At 38.0% G+C, this 25,172-nt stretch overlaps 1 protein-coding gene across 1 annotated transcript in view; it reads left to right on the top strand.

Moving 5' to 3' along the window:
• PHC1 (polyhomeotic homolog 1) overlaps positions 1-25,172 on the top strand; it is a 170,827-nt gene that overhangs the window by 48,719 nt on the left and 96,936 nt on the right. Inside the window, exon 4 of the mRNA XM_070938332.1 lies at positions 152-229. Within this exon, the coding sequence (XP_070794433.1) occupies positions 152-229 (78 nt within the window). The remainder of the gene's footprint in view (positions 1-151; positions 230-25,172) is intronic.

The following is a 25,172-nucleotide window of genomic DNA, read 5'->3' as shown; positions in this document are numbered from 1 at the left end:
AAAACAATTGAGGTCTCTATCATAGTTTACCCTTGCAGAAAGGATATATACTAATGAAAAGTTTAATGTCTCACTTTTTGTCTTTTTCTCAGGGAGTACTTAATAATATATGGTATCTTAATTCTAATTTTTTAAAAAATATTTCTTGTAGGCCACAATTGCAGCCAGCAGACAGGCAGGCTCTCCAAACACAAGCTCCCCTCAGCAGACAGCCACCACACAGGCTTCAGTAAGTAGAGTAATTCATGATTGTTTGTTTGGATACATTCTTGATTATGAATGAATATTTTCATACCTAAGACTGGCATTTTGGAGTCTGGAAAAAGTGTTTGCTGTGTGGGTGGAGAATAATATTAAAATGAAAAGTATATGTTTTGGATAAATAATGGTTAGTGTATGTGAATGAAGACATTTTAAAATATATTTTATTTATGTATTTTTCTTTAACATACATAAGTGCTTAGTAAACAGTGTATTGTCTGGGTCAATTTACTTATACCTAATCATAATTTTTAATTTTTACCTCTTGTCTAACGCAGGGGTCCTCAAACTTTTTAAACAGGGGGCCAATTCATGGTCCCTCAGACTGTTGTTGGGCTGGATCGGCTGGGTGGGCGTGGCTAGATGGGCATTTGACTAGGTGGGCATGGCTAGGTGATGTGGCTAGGTGGGCGGGGCCAATTTAACAGTCCATTGAACAATGCACACAAATTAAACTTTAATTTGTTTTCCTCCTGGGGGTGTTTTTTTTTTTTTATAAAATTTTATTATAAATTATAAATATAAAGCAGAATAAAGACTATAACGAAACACAATCACATACATACGACTGAGGTTGATTCAACCCCCATATATATACAGTTTCTAAATAACATTACAATCATCATACTACAGCTTCAATTTGGTTTATCATACTGCATCTTGCATTTGTTAATCTTCTTATATCTAATATTCCCTTATTTATATTTAGCTTGCTATTTACATATCTATGCTACATGCTTCCCTAACATCTACCTCATGACATTTTTACTTCTATCCATTTATCCCAGCTTTGATTGAAAATTGATTCTTGTCTATCTTTAAGTATATATGTTAATCTATCACATTCTGCACACCACAAAATTTTGTTGATAATCATCTGATCCGATGGTACTTCCTTCCCTTTCCAAAGTTGTGCATATGCAATTCTAGCCGCAGTGGTAATGTGTATGAAAAGGTACTAGTCTGCTTTCCTTATGCCCCCAGGGTTTATTCCTAGCAAGAAGACCTCTGGTCTCAGTTGAAAACTGACTCCTGTAATCTCCATGAGCCAAACTTTTATCTTACTCCAATAGTTTTGGGCTTGTAGACATGTCCACCATTGGTGGTAAAATGTACCCCTGACTGACCCACATTTCCAACATTCTGCTGAGGTTCCAGGGAACATCTTTGCGATTCTTGCTGGTGGTATATGCCATCTATATAACATTTTAAATATATTTTCTTTGAAAGACACTGCCATCGTCATTTTCGCATTTCCATATTTGTTGCCATTTTTCCAGATCTAATGAATATCCAAAATTCCTCTCCCAGGCTATCATCGAGTCTTTAACTATTTCCTCAGCTACAAATCGGGACAGGAGGCGGTTATATACCTTAATGATACATTTCTTATCACCTTCCAGGAGGGCCTTATCAAACTCTTGTGGTGAAGTGAACCCCCCCCCCCCCATTGGCTTTATCTTTTTGATATCTTGCTTGAATTTGTGCATATGCCCACCAGTCCAAATTGATTCCCTGTATTTGTAGTTCCGCTTTAGATCTAAGATTTCCCCCACCATCCAACAATTCCCTGTATATCACAGGTTTATCCAAGTTGTATAGAGGTGGGTATATAGTCGCTTCAAGGGTCACAAACCAATATGGAATCTTACTATACATCATTCCTTTGATCTTATTCCATACCTTAATCAGACATCCCCTTACATAGTGATTTGTAAAATATTTATGCTGTCCTGCTTTGATTGGCCAGAGAAAATAATGCCACCCCTGCTGTAGATTATACCCTTCAATTTTTAATATACGCTTCCTCTTCAGTATTATCCAATCTTTTACCCAAACCAGTCAAGAAGCTTGATAGTACCGCTCCCAGTTGGGGAGTCCCAAGCCTCCCCTTGTTTTATGCTCCTGCATCATTTTCCTTTTACTACGTGGCTTTTTCCCTTGCCATATGAATTTTCCAACTATCTGATCCATTTTTCTAAAGAAATTTTTCTCTAATCTTGCAGGGGCTGCTTGGAAAAGATATATCCATTTTGGCAGCACGTGTGCCTTTATCACTGCCACTCTTCCTGACAGGGATAGCTGTACTTTCCTCCACCGATCTAAATCCTGTTCCATTTGCAAGATGACTTTATCATAATTATTCTTTTTTATCGAGGAGCACTTTGGGGTCAGCCATATGCCCAAGTATTTTACCTTTTTAGCTATTTGTATTCCCATCACATTCTCTATCTCTAATTTCCATGTCCCCTTAAGATTTTTAACAAGTAATTTGGTTTTGTCCCTGTTAATTTGTAGACCCACTACTGCGCCGAATTCCTCAATACTTCATAACAAATTTGGCCCCAAGGACGAGATCATCTGCAAACGCTTTTATTTTAAACTCCTTTTTCCTAACATTAGGTCCATTTATTTCTTTAGTTTTGTCTGATTTGATTTAGTATAGGTTCCAGAGTCAAAATAAATAATAGCGGGGACAGTGGGCATCCTTGCCTAGTTCCCCGACGTATTTGTATCTCCTCTATTGTTTCATCTTCAATTAACACTCTTGCATATTGCGCCGTATAAAGTGCCCAGATAACTTCTGTAAAGCTAGATCCAAAATCCATCTCCTCAATTTGTAATAAAATAAAGTCCCAATTAACCCTATCAAACGTCTTTTGCGTGTCGAGGAACATTAGAACCATTTCTTTGTATGTGTTTCATAATATTCCAGTGTATCCATGATGGTTCTAACGTTGTCTCATAAGTATATGGCAAAAAGCCGTTTTGATCTTGGTGGATGTATTCGTTTAAAAAAACCTTTAATCTTTCCGCTAATATTGATGTAAATATTTTATAGTCCGAATTTAGTAGGGAGATGGGTCTATAGTTTTTAATCTGTGTTCGATCAGAATCAGGCTTCGGAAGCAACGTGATGTAAGCTTCCATCCATGACCTGGGAACTATATCTTTAGTTAGAACTTTATTAAATAGGTCTTTCATATTTGGCAATAGTATATCGTATATCTCTTTATATAATTCAACTGGCAATCCATCCGGTCCCAGTGATTTGCCACATTTCTGCTTCTTAATAACAGTTTCAATTTCTCCTTCCCTAATCTCTGAATTAAGAATACCCTTCATATTTTGTGGGGTTTTAGCTAATTTTAAGTTTTCAAGGTATTCCCTTACTTGCATCTCCTGTATTCCCTCTTTTTGATATAATTTCTCAAAAAAATTTGTAATCACCCTCTTTTTCCCTTCCACATTCCCCACGATATTTCCCTCACCATCTTGTAAGGCATCAATTCTCTTTGCTTCTATTTCTTTCCTTAACCTATACGAGAGCCATTTATCTGCTTTATTAGCATGTTCAAAAAAATGTTGCCTCTCCCGCTTAAGTTTGTTCGCCAATTCCTCTTGATCCAGTAATGATAATTTATGTTTAAGAAGCTCTTTTCTCTCTTTTATCTTCTCATTTCTCGGGTCTACTTGTAATGCCCTCTCTTCCTTTTCCAATTCTTCTAAAATTTTGCCCCTCTTCTCTCTTTCTAATTTCCATTTATGCACCAAAATTTTTATCGAATATCCTCTTATAACCGCTTTCATAGTATCCCAGGTATTTTGTAGCGAGGTATCCTCTCGTCTATTTTCCTCATAAAAAAGCTTTAGTTCTTTTTTCAATCCCGTGACAAAGTCCTCCTCCCTTACCAGATCTGTCCTCATTGTCCATCTTCCCCTACCCTTTCTTTCGTTCCAACTTACTGTCACTGGATTGTGGTCCGCCCATTCGTTTGGTCCAATTTCTATTTCTACAGCCAATCTTAATATTTCTGGGGGTGTTTTATTTGCTTTTGTTTGCATGTTGCTCTTTTGGTTGCCTTTTCTTTTTACTAGATCATTTTTTCAGTTGTTTAGGAGTCTAGTGGGCCACTTCAGGAAACTTAATTTTACAGCAATTCTTCTCAGCCCCAAGGAGCTTGAGAAATCTCTCTCTGTCTCTGTCTCTCTCTCTCTTTCTCTCTCTGTCTGTCTATCTCTCTTTCTTTGTCTCTCTCCCTCTCTCTCTCTCTCTCTCTCTCCCTTTCTTTCTTTCTCTCTCTCTCTCTCCCTCTCTCTGTCTCTCTTTCTGTCTTTCTCTTCCCCTCTTTCTTTCTCTCTCCTTCTCTCTTTCTCTCTTTTACTTTCTCTGTCTTTCTCTCCCTCCCTCCCTCTTTCTCTTTCTGTCTCTCCCTTTCTGTTTCTTTCTCTCTCTCTCTTCCTCTCTCTCGCTTTCTCTCTCTCTCTCTCTCTCTCTCTCTCTCTCCTACTGCCTCTCTCTCTGTGTCTGTCTATCTATGTTCTGGAGGCGGGGAAGGTGAAAAACTGGCCATTTTCGCCTGTTTTTTGGCGTCCTTTCACCTCCCCCACCTCCAGAAGCATTCTGCAGGCTAAAACCAGGCAAAAACAGTTTGTTTTTGGGCCAAAAATGCAGCAGTTTTGCCCGATCTTTTGCTCTCCTTTCACTCCCCCCCCACCTCTAGAAGCATTCTGCAGGCTAAAACCAAGCAAAAACGGCTCATTTTTTGGGCAAAAATGGGCCATTTTTGCCTGTTTTTTTGGCCTCCTTTCACCTCCAGAAGCATTCTGCAGGCCAAAATTATTGAGCTTACCTTTCGGTTTATTATTTATTTATTTATTTATTTATTTATTTATTTATTTATTTATTTATTAGTTCAATTTATATGCCGCCCTTCTCCGGAGACTCAGGGTGAATTACAATGCGTTAAGCAATAGCCTTCATACTTTTGTATATACCTGCTTAGTAGGGCTTTCGGCTCCCCCCTAAGCGGTGTTCTTTTTTATACAAAGTCAGCTTATTGCCCCCACAATCCAGGTCATCATTTTACCTACCTCGAAAAAATGGAAGGCTGAGTCAACCTTGAGCCTGGTGAGATTCGAACTTGCAGTAATTGCAGGCAGCTGGTGCTAGTTAACAGCACTTTAGTCTGCTGTGCCACCAGGGTTCCAGCCTGCAGGGCTCCCAAAGGCAAGTCCTGTGCTCTGCTGAAGGGTGGATGGGACGATGTGGGTGGGGCAGCCATGTGGTGCTCAACGGGCTGGATTAATTGCTACAGGCCGTAGTTTGAGGACCCTGTCAGGGTGGCAATTAATCCCATTCCGCTTTGGGGTAATTGCACCTTAATTAGAGATGGGACTGTGGCTTTTCCTTGAAGTATACTTTAAGAAAATAAACCCGAGATATATTCTAATAAACACATTTTATTATAAAGAAGTAAAAACATCTTACTAGCTAATGATTACATCTTGGCAGCGTTCCTGCCTTACCTCTTGGCAGGCGAACAAAGAAAGTTAGAAGAAAGTGAAAGAAATGTGGACATGCGCAGTAGCTTCTGAGATAAGAGTCATATCAGTCTACCATAAGTCTCAGAATGGGAGCCCAGCTGACAAATACAAAAACACAGTGACAATCCCTTACTCGTGTTGAGCTGCTGGGAGTGGTTTGTTGAGCATATCAGCAATTTGATCATGTGTAGATACATACTGCAATTTAATAAAACCTTGTTTCACTAATTGTTTTATGTTTTGATAACGGATGTCAATGTGTCTGGACCTAGAACCTGTGAAATGTGATTCAGAAATATAAACCACCGATTCATTGTCTTTCATCACGGTGATCGGTCGGATCGGACGTGTCCAGATATCTGTGACCAGAGCATCAAACCATGTTAGAGAATTACATGCATCTGTCAACATCGAACTGGAAAGCTTCTAAACCAAGGATAGTTGCAGTTGCTAAAGCAATTTTTACACTCTCAGTCCTGAATGTCGGTGAGTAGGTATTTGTGTAGTCCTCAGGATAACGTTGAGCGAAACCCTGAGCTACAAGTCTGGCCTTGTACAGTGACTCACCATTTGGCTTCTTTTTGATTCTGTAGACCCATCGAGTGCCAATGATCCTTTTGTTTGCTGGAGGTTTTGCAGGTGTAAACACCTTAAGTTTCTTTAGACTGTCCATTTCAACCTGCATTGCCTGATACCATTTCTCTTGCTCTGAATCAGGAAGATGCTTGATTTGTGTGAACGTATCAGATGGAAGTGTAACATTGCAAATCAAAGGCAAGGGTGCTTTTGTCAGTTGCCACGAGTATCGTTGTGGAGGGATTCCCTTTGCGACCCTCTTGGAACGTCTCGGAACAACAGTCCATTCTTCTGCTTCGCCCTCGTCCTCACATTTGTCGCTAGCGTCATCATCCGTGGCTTGCGAAGACAGAACATCAGGTTGAGAAGAACTAGTGGAATCTTGATCATCGATCTGCGCGGCATCAGCAGTATCATCTCTAGGAAAATAAACTCCAGGATCATTGGAGTGAATCCTGGACCAGTCAACATCTTCCTCAAAATTAGCAGATTGGGAAATCACAAGTAGCACCACGATCACTCTGGATTCTGGCGATGCGAACTTGGTGTTGGGTAGAAACAAGAGCTGCAAAGTCTTTAAAGATCTGAAAGGTCTCAGATTTTTCTTTCATAGGATATACATATCCATATCTAGAGTAATTATCAACAATTGTTAGAAAATATTTTCTACCACCAAGTGTTGGCGGAAAAGGACCAACTATGTCAGTGTGAACCAAATCAAAAATGCGTGTTGACAGGCGTGTAGCGCGTTTGGGAATGGCTGCTGCTTTGGATTTGGCTTTCTTGCAGACAGCACAATCCAAAAACACCTTACACCCCTTTAGATCCAAACCTTTTGCGAACTCCAGCATCTTCCTAAGAACATGGAAACTGGCATGCCCCAATCTTCTATGCCACTTATGGATACACCTGGAATGCAAAGGTTTATCAGTTAGTAAATTCTCAACATTAACAGTTTTATGAGGAACCTCAGGCTTGCTCTGAGCAACCTGTTTCCTAATTTTCTTTTTGCTGGCTTTAGGAGCCTTTGGCATAGCAACAAGAATATCTCTCTCTGGGCCTGTGCTCTCCTCTTTTGGAGCTTGCATTCTTGCCTGTGTTTGCGGTTTAAACTTTGGCTTTAAGTAATAAACACCACCAATTAACATGGTTTCAGCAACAATATCTCCATTTTTAACTATGTAACTTGCTTTTTCAAGGTGGTGAATCTGGAACTTTAACACTCTAGATGAGTGACTCTGACTAAGCAAATTACTATTTGCTGTTGGTATGTAATAAACATCAGGAATGAATGCATCGAGCTCTTCAACATAAACAGTTCCTTTTCCTTTGACCTGACAAGGATGATTGGAAAAAGAATAAAGTTCAGGTAGTTCAGGTTCAGGCTCGTGCATCTCTGTGAAAAGTTCCTTTCTGTAGGTAATATGCAACGCTGCACCACTGTCCAAAGTCCACAGGAGCCGTCTGTCGTACTCTGGATGAGGTTGTGGAACGTTGGTTAAAGTCAATGTGGCGAGTGGAGCTTGTGGATCACGCCTGGGACCACGACGACCTTGTCTTCCGCCTCTGCCTCCTCTGGAATCTGTTCCTCTGGGCTGGTACAAGACGGGAGCGGGAACTCGTTGGGGACAATCCCGGGTGGCATGTCCCACACGATTACAGATGTAGCATCTTGGCATCCTTGGAACGTAGGCTCTTCCTCGGAAGGGGCGCCTCGCTGGAGCTCTTGATGTGGGTGGTTCTCTCAAATGTGGAGTAGCTAACATAAGTGCTGCTTCTTCAATTAAAATTCTGCATATATGATCCATTGTGCGTTGAACAATAGGCACCTGATTAATCTTTGTAATGGCATCTTTCCATTCATAATTCAGTGAGTTAATAATAATGCTGATCATTTGAATATCATCAATAAGATAGCCTCTTTCTCGCAATTCTCTTCTGATTCCTTTCAGTTTGGTTAAGTGCCCTCCAATTTGTTCACCAGGTTTCAATCTCGAACCATGGAACTCAGACATGAGCAAACATGAAGATTCAATTGAAACAGGCCTGTAGCAATTTTCTGATTGGGCCCAAATTCGTTGAGCTGTTGCATCAGGTGGAAAGGTAACCTGCAGTTCAGTATCCATGGACATCAATAATGTTGTGCAAGCTTTAGTCTCTAAGTCTCTTATTGCAGGAGTCCATGGCTGAGCAGGAGGATTAAAGACCATATAGTGAGTACCTTCTTTGCGAAGTAATAAGCCAACCTCACTGACCCAGGCCTTATAATTCTGTCCTGACATCTTTAATTTCGACTCACCAGCTAGTGGAGCAACAGAAAAGGCCTGTTGAGGAACATGCATTTGGTGTGCTGGCTGTGCCGGTAAAAATACCTGTGGTATTTGCTGTGCTTGTTGTGGACCAACAAATGGTCCTGGTTGCACAGCTGGAGGCACTTGTGTGTGCACTTGTGGCTGAGGCTGTTGCATTGGGATCTGCTGTGCTCCAGTTGCCATTTGTGCTTGAGCTTGGAGCTGTTGCATTTGAGCTGCAATATTAACATGGCCTGCTGGAGACGCAGTCATTTGCCTTTGCTGCATTAAGCGTTGTTGTGCTCCATCTAAAAGGACACCAGCACCACCAGGGGGTGCTGAAGATTGAGCCTGTGGAGACACTTGTGGCTTTGCAGTCTGAATATCTGAGTGGATTAGGGACATGTTTGATAAAGTCCAATGTAATATTTGAAATTGGTCTTGCAAACTGCGATGCATTTCTTTTCTTTTTTTTTATTTAATAATACTTTATTGATTTTTTTTAAAAAAAATTTAAAAAAGAAAACATCAAATCTCCATTAACATCTGAGGTGTCGTGCAGTTACATATTTACATTATGTACATATCAAGTATCTTCGAGTCTACCATTATTAAAAATAGACATATCCTTATAATCTCGTTCTATTATTCCACCATTTGTACCACCTTTCCCATACTGCCTTAAATTTTGAATTCTCATCGTCTTTAAGAGCACTTGTTAATTTTGCCATTTCTGCGCATTCTAGGATTTTATTTATTATTGTCATCTCTGGAGGGGTTTGTTTGTCCTTCCAGTATTTTGCAAAGGTTAATCTGGCCGCTGTTATAACATGTATAATTAATTGTATCTTGTCCTTAGAGAGTCCATTTCCCATCATTCCTAATAAGAAGATTTCAGGGGAAAGTTTTATATCTTCTTCCACTATTTCTCGTAGCCAAATTCGTATTTTTGTCCAAATTTTTTTTGTCTCCGGGCAGGACCACCACATATGAAAGAAGGTGCCAACCTCCTTTCCGCACTTCCAACATATTGCTGAGGCACTGGGAAATATTTTTGCTAATCTAGCTGGGGCTAGATACCATCTATGAAATATTTTATAGTGATTCTCCCTATAAGTTGCTGATTTAGTCAAATTATAATTTCTATTCCAGGCCTCCTCCCAGTCATTAAAATTTAACCTATAACCAATATTTTTTTCCCAAATGCTTAGTTGATTCCTGGCTATTCCTTCTGCTCTGTCCTCGCCTAATAAGAAGTTGTAAAATCTCGCTAGCATTTTCTTTTCAATCCCCAACATAATTTTATCCAAATTGTTGTACTTCGTCTCTATACCGAATTGGTCCCTATCTTTTTGATACCTTGAGCTTATCTGTAGGTAGCTCCACCAATCTAAATTGAAACCTTGATTACTTAATATTTCTTGTGATTTAAGAATACCATTATCATCTAATATATCTTTGTACGTGCCGAATTTCAAGATATCCCTTTTATTAGAGGCAGTCAGAGCCTCCATAATTGAGAGCCAAATCGGTACTTTCGTGTAAAATCTTTGCCTAATTTCTTCCCATGTTTGAATCAGGATTTCCCTTAATTTGTGTTTGTGGAAATATGAGTTCTTTTTATTCTTTAGGTCCCATAAATAACCGTGCCAGCCTGCCTGTAGATCATGGCCTTCTAACGTCAAAATTCTCTTGTTTTGTAATGTAACCCATTCTTTGATCCATACTAATTTGAATATACTTCCCAATCTGATATACTTCCCAATCGGGTAATCCGAAGCCGCCCATGTTTCTTTTCCCTTGCAGTGTTTTATATGCAATCCTTGCCTTCTTCCCTTCCCATAAAAATTCTCGCACCTTCTTTTCCAGATCTAGGAAATATTTTTTATCAATATTCACTGGTATAGTTTGAAATAAAAATATAATCTTGGGGAGAATATTCATTTTAATTGCTGAGATCTTACCGGTAAAAGACAATTTTAACTTCTTCCATCTGTCTATATCCTGCTTTATTTTTTGTAATAATGGACTGTAGTTATCCTCCTTTAAAGAGGAATATCTTGAAGTAATCCATATTCCCAAATATTTTATTTTCTTCGCTATCTGAAGGTCTAAGGACTTTTCTAGCTCTTTCTTGTTTGTCTCTGTCATATTTCTTGCTAAAATTTTAGTTTTGGTTTTATTAAGCTTGAAGCCAGCGACTTCTCCATACTGTTGTACTTCCTGGAGTAATTTGGGGCCAGATTTCAAGGGATCTTCCATTATTAAGGCCACGTCATCTGCAAAGGCTTGTGTTTTAAAAATTTCTTTCTTAATTTGTAGTCCTTTAATTTCTTTGTTATCTCTGATCTTTCTGAGTAGGATTTCCAGCGCCATTATGAAAAGTAGAGGGGACAGGGGGCATCCCTGTCTAACTCCCTTTTGTATCCAAAATATCCGCGTCTTGTCCCCATTTATTAAAATGCTTGCCCTCTGTTTATGGTAAATATTTTCAATCATCTTTCTAAAATTTGTCCCAAATCCCATTAAATCAATTTGGTTGACCATAAATTTCCAGTTTAAGTTGTCGAACGCCTTTTGGGCATCCAAGAACACTAACGCCAGCTGTTTTTCCGGGTGCTGTTCATAATATTCTATGACATTTATTACAGTCCTCACATTATCCCTCATTTGCCTCCCTGGGAGGAATCCTTTCTGATCATTATGAATCCAGCTATTTAGAATTTTTTTTAGTCTCTCCGCAATTATACTTGTAAATAATTTGTAATCTGAGTTTAACAAAGAAATCGGCCTATAATTTGCTATCTGTTTCGGGTCAGCACCTTCTTTCAATATGAGTGTAATATAAGTTTCTTTCCAGGAATCTGGGATTCTTGTACCAACTAATACCTCATTAAATATATCTAACAGTTCTAATTGTAGTTCTTCCTCAAATTTTGCATAAATTTCCCCCGGGAGACCATCTGGGCCTGGTGTTTTGTTTTGTTTTTGATTTTGGCAAGAGCCAATTTGAGTTCTTCCACTGTGATTTTGTTGTTTAACATTTGAACAACATTAAAAATGTTGTTTAACATTTCTCTCTCTTCTTCCATTATCTGTGGCAAGTTAGCTTCCATCAGATATTGTACAGTTTTATCTGGATCAATCGCTTCCTCTTTATATAAAACTTCGTAAAATTCTCTCGCTCTTTCTAACTTATCCACTTCTTTTGTCAAGATATCGCCGTTGGAGTCTTCTAGTGTGAGAATTTGATTTTTTTCCTGTTCTTTTTTTAATCTGTATGCCAGCCACCTTCCCGACTTGTTGGCGTTCTCAAAGTGGTAGTGTTTTGTTCTCTTAATTTTTTGCGCCAACTCTTCCTGATCCAGAATGTTAAGATTATGCCTTGCCATCATCCACTTTTGTTTGGCCATCTCGTCTCCCAGGTTTTGTTGTAATTTGCTATCCGCTTCTTCTAATTTCCTATTATAATCCTCTCTAACTTTCCTTTCTTCCTTATTTTTGAACGCCGTGTACGATATCGCTACTCCTCTCAAATATGCTTTCATGGTATCCCATACAATTTCCTTCGCCGTGCCTTGCTTGCTGTTCTCGATGAAGAAGCGCTTAATTTCTTCATTTAATTTTATTATAAACTCTTTTTCATTCAAGAGGTTGGTCCTTAGACTCCATCTTTGTTGCCTTCTCTTGTTAATATAATGCCAATTTACTTCAAGAAGTTTATGATCTGTTCAAGTATTTATACTTATATCCACTTTCTTAATTTCTAGACCTAATTTTCTAGTAGTCCATACCATGTCGATTCTGGACCAAGAATTCTGTGGATTTGAGAAAAAGGTGTAATGGGAGTTGTGCGGGTGTAAAGTACGCCACATATCAATTAGGTTAATTTCGTCCACCAGATCAAAGAAGCTTTTTGGCAGGGGTAATCTTTTATTTCTTTTTCTCTCCCCACTTTTATAATCTTTCTCTGGGTTAACAATACCATTAAAATTGCCTAACATACATATTTCAGCATGGGCCCAACTCCCTAATTGTTCATGTAATTTTTTGTAAAATTGTCCCTGTTTCTCATTCGGGGCATATACTCCCTCCAACATCATTTTTGCATTACCTCTCCTAATTTCTACCATTAGAATTCTCCCTTTAGTATCTGTGAAAAAAGGAATTGAGGCAGAATTAAAGTACAAAGATACTAAAGGGAGAACTGCGATGCATTTCAGCTTCCTCTAGTAAATTACTTTTGCCAGCAGATGGTGCTGCAACCTTAGTTTCGGGCAACTCATATAATTTTTCTGCCTTCGTGGCATGTGTAATTTGATCAGAGAGAACGTCATGTGACAATTGTGATGTGTACACAGCTCTCTGTTCTGATTGGCCTGACACATCCTCTAGGGGGTGTGTCTTAGGCTTCGAAGAAGAAGCTAATATGGCGGTTTCAGGAATTTTAAAAGCACGAGACTCTCTCTTACCTTGCTCGAGCATAGATAAAGCCATTTTTGCCTGAGATAGCTCATGTTCAAAAAATTTTATATGGTCATGATTTTTATAGCTTGCTCATGTAGAGAGAGTTTGGAGCTTCGAGGAGAATAATGGGTTATTTCTCTCTCTGCGTGGAAGGAAAAATGCTCTGCAATTTGTGAAAACTTTGGCCTTGCACCAAGCATTTCAAATTCAAAAGGTTCTTGGAGGACTGTTTGAGAGCATGCATATTCAGAAGGAGACATCACTGATCTTAATTGCAGCACATTGCCTTCAAAAGCAGCTTTTCTGTTATCTTCCTCCTGAAGCCTCTGTAAGAGCATTTCGTCCGTTTCTTCTACTCCCACGTCTCCTTGTTCCAAGCATGGGGCTGGAAATTTGAAAGCCTCCTTTCTACTTCTTCTTCGTCAGAGAAAAACAAATCATTCGTGGAGAATGCTCTGAGTTTCATTTTCATTTTCCCTTTTTTCTTTTTCATTGGCATCTTGCAGTAATTAAATCAGCATTCCTCAGTCGTCGAAATAATCATCTGTCTAATTAGCCTATTCGCTTATCTTCAAAGTAACAAGCAAGGAAAAAGCCATAAATCAATCCAAGCCATCCTCCTGCTACCACGTGTCAGGGTGGCAATTAATCCCATTCTGCTTTGGGGTAATTGCACCTTAATTAGAGATGGGACCGTGGCTTTTCCTTGAAGTATACTTTAAGAAAATAAAATCGAGATATATTCTAATAAACACATTTTATTATAAGGAAGTAAAAACATCTTACTAGCTAATGATTACATCTTGGCAGCGTTCCTGCCTTACCTCTTGGCAGGCGAACAAAGAAAGTTAGAAGAAAATGAAAGAAATGTGGACATGCGCAGTGGCTTCTGAGATAAGAGTCAAATCAGTCTACCATAAGTCTCAGAATGGGAGCCCAGCTGACAAATACAAAAACGCAGTGACAGACCCATGGTCTAACCACTGATAAAACAAATCCCATGTTAAAAAGTATTCTGTATCTTCTTTATCTTTTATCTTTAATGTCAACCTATCCATTTCTGCACAGTCGTATTTTTTTAATTATATTTTCTTCTGTAGGTGTTTCCTCATTTTCCCCAGTGTTGTGCAAATACAATTGTCGCTGCTGTCGAGTTATGTAATATTACCCTGTTTCCCCCAAAATAAGACATCCCCTTATAATAAGCTTATTTCAGGGTTCAAAAAAATGTAAGACGGTCTTATTTTCGGGAAAACACAATATATGTTCCCTTTATCATATTTTTCTGGTAGCATACCTAGCAAAAATATTTCTGCCTTTAAATCTATATGTTGCTTTAACATCTTCTCTAACCATGTGTGTATTTTCGTCCAATTTTTTTTTTGCTTTTGAACATGTCTGCCACATAGTAGTAAGAGCCCGGTGTCTGATTGCATTTCCAACATTTGGCGGACATGTTTTTAAACATCTTTGCTAGCCTAGCCAGTGGCAAATGCCACCTGTAAAACATTTTATACAGGTTTTCCTTGTAAGTGGTTGCCATTGTTAATTTGTAATTTCTGTCCCAAAGTTTTTGCCATTTAATTCTATAGTATCTCCACAAAGTTTTTTGTCCATACTATCATTGTTTCTTTCACCTGTTCATCTTCCATTTTAAGGCTTAATAGAAAAGTATATATTTTCCTGCTGGAAAACTCGAGACTTCAGGCATGGGTATCACTCTATCTTCTGGCTCTATGGACTGGGTTCAAACTTGAAGAAACGCCCCCTTTGCAGACGGTCCCAGTTTCAACTCAGTCCTGAGCTTAGTAGGACCTTACCTGGGTTGCTCTTTGATTGATATTAGCAAGGATTCTGCAAGGATTTGTTTAGCTTAATTACTGGCCATTTGGAGTTTGTACTTAAATGTAAACCTCCGGACTTCTGGTTTCCTCGTCTTCGGCGACGGCGGTGCCCTTTGAAGGACCGCCAGCCCCGCCGCTTGTAGAGCCGCTTCGCGATCGAGAAGCGGCTCGAAAACTTCAAAATCCATAGGATTATTGGAGGAGAGATCGCAGGGCACAGGTCGAGCCCCTGTAACCCCCCAGGGAATTGTTTCTGGGGAGGAAACAGGCGCGGCTCCCTCCCAACCTGCTGAAGCTCCGGGCGGCGTGGGACGATTCTGCTTTTGCAGAACAAGCCGGCTGCAGGAAACATTCAAAGCAAAAGAAACCAACCTCAATAAGAAGCGAAAATTTACTTGGACTCTGAAACTCTGAATTGCAAGTATAGCGCTTTGTTGATTCTTTAACTTGAGAAAAAATGCGAATGAGTGAAAGTGATCTGAAAAAACATGGCGCTCGGCTTTAGAGTTAACGAGCCAGTGAGTGTGGATTGGTGAAGTCATCTTGCTTTGTTACAAAGTTACCAAGTTGTTACAAAGTTGCTTCGCTTGTAATAAGAGAAACAAGAGAAAAACTTCTCCCTTTTTAATACTTGACTTTGTTTTACTCCAGTTCCTATTTGATTAAATCTGGGGGACTTTTTTAGAAGTCTCTGTGGAGGTGGGAAAGGAAAAGGAACTTCCCTCTTCAGAAAAACTAGTCTACGTGGCAGGATGGCCTCAAAGAAGCAAGAAGGGAAGGTAGCAGGGGGGGGGATCCCCCACACATAAACATGCAACGCAGCTTCCCCCTGCTCAACAGTTACAGACTCAGAAAAAAGATTTTGATGTGGGAGATTTAAAAGAATTTATTTCTAAAGCTTTGGATGATAAATTTCAAAAATCCCAACAGGAAATAGATGATAAACTCCAAAAGTCTCAACAGGAAATTATGCAGGAAATTAATGAAATTAAAGACATGGTGAAACAGAATCAAAACAAGGTGACCAAAAAAATATCAGAGGTGGCGTCTGGCCTTGCAGAATTTATTATTAAAGTTGGTTCTAAAGTGGAAGAATTTAAATCAGAAGTCAATGTTAAGATGAAAGATAATGATTATAAAATTTCTGATGTTGATGATAAAATGCAGAGAGTTGAAAATGAAATTGTTATGATGCAATTCAGGGCAATGGAATTCGCAATAAGGCTTCGAGGGATCAGAGAAGATGACAGACAGGATTTGAGACAGGTCTGCGCTGAGGCTCTGGCTGTGATCTTAAAAATTAATCCTGATGTGGTTTTTTTTAAAATAGATAAAATTTACAGAGTGAATTCTTGGGTGGCCAGACAAAGACAATTGCCTAGAGATGTGGTCATATATTTTACGGACAGAGCAATAAGAAATGATATCCTGCAAAAATCTTTTCATACTACTGTGCAAGTGGGGGGTTCACAAATTGGAGTTTATAAAGAACTACCACCTAAAATGCTGAAAACCAGAAAAGATTTTGGCTTTCTTGTTAAAGAACTGCAAAATCAACAGATACCATTTCGGTGGGATGCTCCAACTGGTATAATTTTGAGATATAAGGGAGAAAGACATCGTTTGAATACCGTGGAGAAGGCGGAGCATTTTTATACTACTATCCTTAAAGAAAGAACACCATCTCCACGTACATCTACAGTTCTGGGGATTAAGGAGAGTGATAAGAAGCAACTTCAACAAGAATTGCAAGAACAGTCTAAGCAGGAACCAGAGGAAATGCAGGGCGCTGAAGGAGGTTTTCTGGATGAGCCTTTGTTGGAATCTTCTCCAATTTTGGACCCGATTCGGATGGTTGAAGTCAAGGATCAGCATATAACTCGAGCTAAATCTAAGCAACTTAAAGAAAAGCAACAACAGGAAAGACAAGATAAAAAGGGAGCTAAGAGTACAACACAAGAGACTGGAGCCATGGGGGGAGCGAGACCGAAGATTCTGGAAGATATTCGGTTATTCTGCTCTTTGCTCCAGAAAGATAAAGATGACGATTAAGTGCTTATCTTGGAATGTGAATGGGTTGAATTTAGCACAGAAAAGGAAGAAATTATTTGCATATTTGAAACAATTTAATAATGATATAATTTGTTTACAAGAAACGCATATCACAACTCAAGATCAAAATTATTTGATAAATTCCAAATTAGGAACACATTTTATATCTTCAACTTCGCAAAAAAAGAACGGTGTGGTTATTTATGTAAATAAAAAGTTAACAGCTAAAGTTATAGAAGCAGATGAAGATGGAAGGTTTGTGGCAATTGAGTTGCTTACAGCAAATGGCCAAATTCTTCTGATTGGAATTTATGCTCCCAATCAACAACAGGACCATTTCTATAAAACGTTACATACTAAAATACTGCAATGGGACTACAGATCCATTTTAATTATGGGAGACTGGAATGGAGTAATTGATTCTAAATTAGATAAAAAGAGTTTGGCGAAGTCCAGGATTAGATTACCACAGACTTTTTTTGATATGAAAGAAGACCTGGAATTAAAAGATATTTGGAGATTACATAATCCAAATGAATTGGACTACACTTTTTTTTTCTGACAGACACAGATCCTTCTCTAGGATTGACTTCATTTTGTTGTCAGATGATCTACTTATCAAGACAAAAAGAACAAAGATTTTTCCAAGAACTTTGACTGACCATAGCCCAGTATGGATAGAAATTGAGACAGGCAAGACTGAAAGACGTTCTTGGAGATTAAATGAGAACTTGTTCAGATATGAAAAAAATATAATAGAACTTAAAAAGCACTTGAAAGAATTTTTTGAAATAAATTTGAATAAAGGTACCCCAATTGAAATTGTGTGGGATGCAAGCAAAGCTTATATGAGAGGGGTGCTTATTTATATGAACTCTAAACATAGATTGATTCGACAAAAGAAAAGATTTGAATTGGAAGCAGAAATAAAGAATAAAGAACAGTTACTTATTAAAAACCCAACAGATGAAAGAATACGTGGTGCTATAAAACTCTTGAAAGACCAATTTCAAATGCTTATGGCGGAACAAGTTGCAACAAATTTACAATATGCGAAGCATAATACATTTTGTAACGCTAATAAACCGGGCAGATGGTTGGCCTATACATTGAAGAAAAAACAGAGTATACGGACTATTGATAGTATTGATATTGGAGGGAAAGAAATTTTTCAACAAAAATTAATTAAAGAAGCTTTTGTGGACTATTACACTAAACTATATGCCAAAGAGGATGTGCAGTATGGACTTATAGAAAAATACTTAGATAATAAAAGAGTTACAAAAATCACTGACCAACAAAAGGAAAGAATGAATCATCCTATAACAGAGGAGGAGATAGCAGTAGCAATTAAACAATTAAAAACAGCTAAAGCTCCTGGAACGGATGGTTTGACTGCAGTGTATTATAAAACTTTGCAAGAAGAAATGGTGGAACAACTTAGAGATCTATTTTGTAATATACAACAAGGGGGTAAAATACCCCCATCATGGACAACAGCTTATATATCTTTGATACCAAAAGAGCAAGCAGGTTCTAAAAATCCGGAGAATTATAGACCAATATCTCTTCTGAATACTGATTATAAAATTTACGCAAAAGTGTTAGCCAACAGGTTGATGCCAGTAATCCAAAAGGTGATTCATGATGATCAAGCGGGATTTATTGAGGGTAGATAAATGAAGGACAATGTAAGGCAAGTAATAGATTTATTGGAATATCTTGAGAAAAATAAACAGATCCCTGCAATGCTGGTTTTCTTGGATGCAGAGAAGGCCTTTGATAGAGTGGATTGGAATTTTCTACTAAAGACTTTAAAATAGATGGACTTTGGGGATCAATTTATACAGGCGATTTCAGCAATTTATCAAGAGCAAAAGGCACAGATTATTATTAATGGAAGTTTGACAACAGAGTTTAAAATTGAAAAAGGAACAAGACAGGGATGTCCGCTGTCCCCGCTTTTATTTATTTTATCACTAGAAGTCTTGTTAAATACAATACGGGACTCTAATATCTTGAAAGGTATAATGATAAGGCAAGAGGATTACAGAATAAAGGCATTTGCAGATGATCTGGTTGTTACCCTAACACAGCCAATGGAATCAATAATCCTGATGAAGGACATTATACAAGACTATGGTAAAGTGTCAGGCTTTAGACTGAATCAAAAAAAAAACTAAGATGTTAGTTAAAAATATGACACAAGATCGTAAACACGAGCTTGAAAGGAGGGCAGGTTTTGAGATTGTACCAAAGGTAAAATATCTAGGAGTTCAGGTTGCAGAATCAAACACGAAATTGTTTCAAAATAATTACGAGGTGTTGTGGCGAGAGTTGCAAAAAGATATGGAGACTTGGAAAAAACTGCAGCTGTCTTTACTTGGAAGAATAGCAGCAGTTAAGATGAACATTTTGCCGAGATTTCTTTTTTTGTTTCAAATGATTCCGGTGCTTAAAAGTGATAAACAACTGAAAGTGTGGCAAACTGGAGTGAATAAGTTTGTCTGGAACGAGAAAAAACCGAGAGTGAAATTGAAAATTATGCAAGATGTTCCAGAAAGGGGAGGTCTTAAACTTCCAAACCTACAGTTATATTATGATGCAGCAGCTTTGACTTTAACAAGTGATTGGTTTGGAAGGAAAAAGACTGGAATATTGAACATAGAAAGTTTTGATCTGGAATTTGGATGGCATGCCTACTTATTTTATGATAACAAAGTGGATAAAGTATTTAAAAGCCATATACTAAGAGATTCTTTGATGAGAGTTTGGAAGAAGCACCGACTCAAATGGGATTATAAATTACCGCTATGGCTGGATCTTGGTCATACTTTGTGGAATACAAATATAATGTCACTCGGGGGGGTTTTATACAAAGAGGTTCTTTTTACAGATGCGGACAGATGGCAGCTGAAAACACTACAGACACTGTTGGATGAAGGGATTAATTTAACTTGGCTACAATATAATCAATTGCAATTGAGATGGAAAGAGGATCAAAAAACTGGTATTATGTTGCATGAGGAAGAATTGGTTAGACATATAAAAGAGAAAGGTCCAATGCATATTAAAAGGCTTTATAATGTTTTGCTAGAAAGGGATTCAGAAACTGAATTAGTCAAAGATTGTATGATTAAGTGGGCACAAAATTTTGAAGAACCAGTGATGTTGGAAACATGGGAAAAAATTTGGGTTCAGAATGTAAAATTTACACAGTCGCAAAATTTGAGGGAAAATTTTTATAAAATGTTTTATAGATGGCATTTAGACCCCAAAAAATTGTCGTGTATGTACCCTAACGTTCAGCCAAAATGTTGGAGATGTGACTGTTTAGATGCTACATATTATCATGTTTGGTGGACTTGTAGGAAAGTTAAGGCTTTTTGGATAAAACTTTGGTGGGTTATGCAGAATGTGTTAAAGAAAAAAATTCATTTTTCTCCACAACTGTTTTTACTGGGTATAGTTAAGGGTTTTACATTGGGTGAAACAAAGTTGATATTGTATATGATAACAGCAGCAAGACTATTGATAGGTAAATACTGGAAAAATGAAGCTTTGCCCACTATCGAGGAATGGACTATGAAGAGGGCCAGTTTTGCAGAGATGGCGAAGATTTCAGCATATCTAAAAGACTGTTAGGGGGCGCGGGACCTGGAGAGCCCCGCGGACAATAGAGGGAGTCCGGCGAGCGAGAAAGTGAAGCGCAAGCACTTCTCGCAAATCCGGGCGGCTCTGTCAAACCAGCGTGAGTGTGTCAGCCTTTTAATGGCTGACTTGAAGCTGTGGGGAGCTGACAACTAGCAAGGAAGATCGGAGGTGGCAGTGGCGTGATCGAAACCTACTTTCCCTGCCTATGTGGATTTAAACATCAAAAAGGGGTCGGCGTAGACGAGATCGAGGGGCTCAGAGTGGAAACGAGCGGCGCTGGAGATCAAAGAGCAGTTTGCCAAGGCACAGAGCTCGTCTAGCCGGCGCAGAAAAGGAAAGTCTGAGGGCGCTGAAACTGTCTGCGTAAAAAGAGGTTTGGTGGAGCAAGGAACACATAAGAACTCAGAAAAAATTTGTTCCTCATTTGCTGGCCATAGCGGGAAGGTGAATTAAGCTGAAGATTGGATTTTACTTGCCTGTATCGGAGAACAGGAAGTGCAGCCATTAAAGAAGCCTGACAGAGCAAAAGCTGAAAAGGACAGGCATAGAGACAATCTAGCTCCGAGATTTACCATAGAGCTTCGGCTGTGGCTAAGGAAGAATTGGAGGAGATTGGAGGAGATTGCTGACTGAGTGAAAAAAATAAAAATAAAAAAAAAACTTCCTCTTTGTGGAAAATACCATTTGTCCCTTATTGTATCTTGATAGCCTTCCTCTTTATTCTTTTTACTCTTTATAACGCTGTCCTCAACCCCCTGACCCTCTACATAGTAATAGTGTTATTAATAAGAACTGTTAATTTTTAGGCTATTTAAGTCTTGACTTTACTTGCCTACAAGATATACTATTATACAGTGTTATTTGATCTGCACTCATTTAATTAATTATCTAAGTATACTCACTTCTATCTATAGTAACTCTGCATATTTTATATATCAACTTATTAATATTTAGTAATATAAGAATTACAGTATTTTCTTGGTTTAGATATACATAATATACTCTCAAGCTATGATATTTTAAATCTTCTATATATATTCCGCTGCTTAGCATTTATAGTATTTATTAGTATTTTTATAGTATTTAAAACTGTAATTGTATTTAAAATCAAGTATTCAAAAATTTCCATTTACAGCATTTATAGTACTTTAAGCATTTAAAAGTACAATATTTAGCCAAATTAATTGCTATATTGATATATTGATTGTGACTTGTTGATTAATTGATACATTGATTGTATAGTATTGAATTGTCTAACCCATATCTACTAAGCTAGTTATATTTGTTTATAAATTTAGAAGGAAAAATTAGGTACAGGAATATATATCTATATATCTATATATATATTTTAAAAAAAAAGATAATAGAGGCGCTAACTGGCGAATGAGAATTTGGAGTAACATTGATAGGATAATTAGAGAGCAAAAGAAAATTTTGAAAGAAATGACAAGCATGTCATTCACAGCGGGGAAAACAGGAAAAAAGACTCCCTCTAATCCCACTATAACGACAACCTCTCCGGCGACACAAAAATCAACAGAAAGCCTGGCAATGCAAACTCTGCAAGCATCATTAACCCTGATCCAAGAAACGATGATGGCAATGCAGGAAAAACTGTTAAATAACCTTGTCGAATTAAAATCAGACATACATGCATTGGACCAGAAAATGAATGAAATCCAAACATCAATAGTTAATAATGAAGAACGAATTCAAAAAGCTGAAACAAGAATTGACCAAACTGAAAAGAAATTGGATATTGTGGATCAAACATTAACAAGTCAAAATAAAGAGTTAGAAGACTCAATAATCCAATTGGAGATGGACCAGGCTTCCTTCTACTTGCGATTTCAGAATGTTGTCGAGGACAAAGAGGAAGACCTAGGTGAAAAGATGGCGGAGCTGATAGCTGATGCACTTCATCAAGACAAACAGGCGATAATTAGGGAGCTGGACGACGTATACAGGGTCCAGACTAACTACGCAAGAAGGAACAAGCTTCCTAGAGAAGTACATATCCGCTTCGCACGGAAAAAAGTTAAAGATATTCTATATAACATGGCAAGAGACGAACAGATAACATATCGAGGAAAAGAAATAATAATCCTAAAACAGATACCAAGAAGAGTCCGGGAGATGAGGAAGGGATACAGATTTTTGGCCATACAGTTGAACAAAAGAAAGATACTATTCAGGTGGCTTCTTCCAGAAGGGATGCTAATAACCTGGCAAGGAAGAAAAATCAAAATAGAAAGCCTGAGTACAGCACAAGATTTCCTTGACCAGTTGAGAGGTGTGGAAGAAGAGCAGGGTAGCAAGGAAGAACTAGAAACAGCAGTAGTGGAGGAGGAAGCCCTACACCAACAGAATACGAACGAAGCAACTGCAGAGGGGAAGACAGAAGAAGAAGAAGAAGCCAAAGAGAAGAAAACAAGACCAGTAAGGGCCGTAAGAAACAAACAAGAACCAATAATCAGATAGAGGTATAGAGATGAATGACTTGAAGCTAATATCTGTAAATGTCAATGGACTAAATGATTACAAAAAGAGGAAAAGAATTTTAACAAAATTAGGTAAACAAAATGTTGATATAATGTGTTTACAAGAGGTACACATAAAAAAAGAAGAGAGTAAATGTTTAGAATATAAAAAATTCGGTCAAACATTCGATTCGCTGGCAGAGAAAAAGAAGAGAGGGGTGGTAATTTACGTAAAAAAAGGAATTGAAGCAGAATTGAAATTCAAAGATACAAAAGGTAGAATCCTCATGATTGAAATTAAGAGAGGGAATTCCAAGGTATTATTAGTGGGCATTTATGCCCCAAATAAAAAACAGGGAGAATTTTTTAAGAAACTCCATGAACAATTAGTGAAAATGGCATATAACGAAATCTGTATGATAGGGGATTTCAATGGTATTGTGGACCCGGAGAAGGACCACAAGAGCAATAAAGAAAAAAAAAAATAAAAGGACAAATTTACCGAGAGCTTTTTTCGAGTTAGTCGATGAATTAGATTTAATTGACATTTGGCGTACCTTGCATCCAAACGATAGGCAATATACCTTCTTTTCAAATGCACAAAAGTCGTGGTCCAGAATTGACATGGCATGGGTTAGTAGGAATTTGGGGTTAGAAATCGGAACAGCAGTAATTAACCCAAATGATTGGGCAGATCATAATCCGCTAGAAATTAGATGGAAGCTTGTTCAGAGGAAATACTAACGGAGGTGGAGGTTAAATGCTAAATTATTGGGCGACAAAGACTGCATACAAAAATTCAAAGAAGAAATAAACCTCTTTTTTAAGGAAAATGAAAACAAAGGCACATCTCGCGCAATAGTATGGGATACAATGAAGGCCTATCTGAGAGGAGTCGCGATTTCATATACTGCACATAAAAATAAAGAAGAAAGGAAGATCCTGGAAGACTATTTAAATCACATAGGAGAATCAGAAAGAAAACTCCAAGATAACCCAGAAGATGAAGCTGCCAAAGAAAATTGGATGATGTGGAAGCATAAAGTAAATATCATGGAGCAAGAAGAGCTGGCGCAAAGAATGAAAAGAACGAAACAATATCTTTTTGAGAATACTAACAAATCGGGCAGGTGGCTGGCTTATAAATTAAAAAAGGAAAATGAAAGAGGAATAATTCATACCTTAGAAGACTCTAAGGGCGAATTATTGACTAACGAGGAAGGAAAACGGGATAGGGTGAGAGAATACTACGAATCCCTATACAAAGAAGAGGAGATACCGGATGACAAAATAGAACAATATTTGATAAAAGCAGAGCTCCCACAAATAACTGATGATGAGAAAGAAATGCTCAACAGAAAGATTACAATTGAAGAATTAAAAACAGCCCTCTCCAAATTGAAAAATAATAAAGCTCCAGGACCTGACGGATTCCCAGGGGAAATATATAAAAAATTAGAAGAAATACTCCAACCGAAATTAGTAGAAATTTTTAATGATGTATTGTTAGACCAAAAAATTCCAGAGTCATGGAAAGAGGCGCATGTTACACTTGTGCCGAAAGAAGGTGCCGACCTAAAACAAATTCAAAATTACAGACCAATTTCGCTCCTAAATACTGACTACAAATTATTCATGGGTATAATGGTAGAAAGAATGAAAAAGATTTTAAATAATTGGATATACAAAGACCAGAATGGATTTTTATCGGGGAGACAAATTAGGGATAATTTGAGAATCATGCTAGACACACTAGAGTATTATGAAGAACACCCCGGAAAACAGATGGCTCTGATCTTTGTTGATGCTCAAAAAGCATTTGACAATCTAAATTGGAAATTTATGATTAAACAAATTGAGATTATGAAATTCGGAACAAATTTTGAAAAGATGATTAAATCTATATATAATAACCAAAAGGCGAGCATCCTGGTGAATGGGGATAGGACCAAAACATTCCAAATTAGTAAGGGAGTAAGGCAAGGTTGTCCCCTATCCCCCTTATTGTTTATTTTGGCCCTAGAAGTTCTTCTCCGGAAAATTAGATCTAACGAGGAAATAAAAGGTTTGAAGATCAGGAAGGAGACCTACAAGACACAAGCATTTGCGGACGATGTAGATTTAATCCTTGAAGACCCCATAGAATCGGGACCTAAAGTATTAGAGGAATTAAGTAAATATGGAGAGGTGGCAGGCTTTATACTGAACAAAACTAAAAC

This window comes from Pituophis catenifer, unplaced genomic scaffold (genome assembly GCF_029215685.1).
Source record: "Pituophis catenifer annectens isolate HBS135680 unplaced genomic scaffold, rPitCat1.0.hap2 SCAF_2, whole genome shotgun sequence".
Lineage (NCBI taxonomy): Eukaryota > Metazoa > Chordata > Lepidosauria > Squamata > Colubridae > Pituophis > Pituophis catenifer.
Note: the sequence above shows the minus strand (reverse complement) of the source record. Positions and strands in the feature narration are given on the sequence as shown.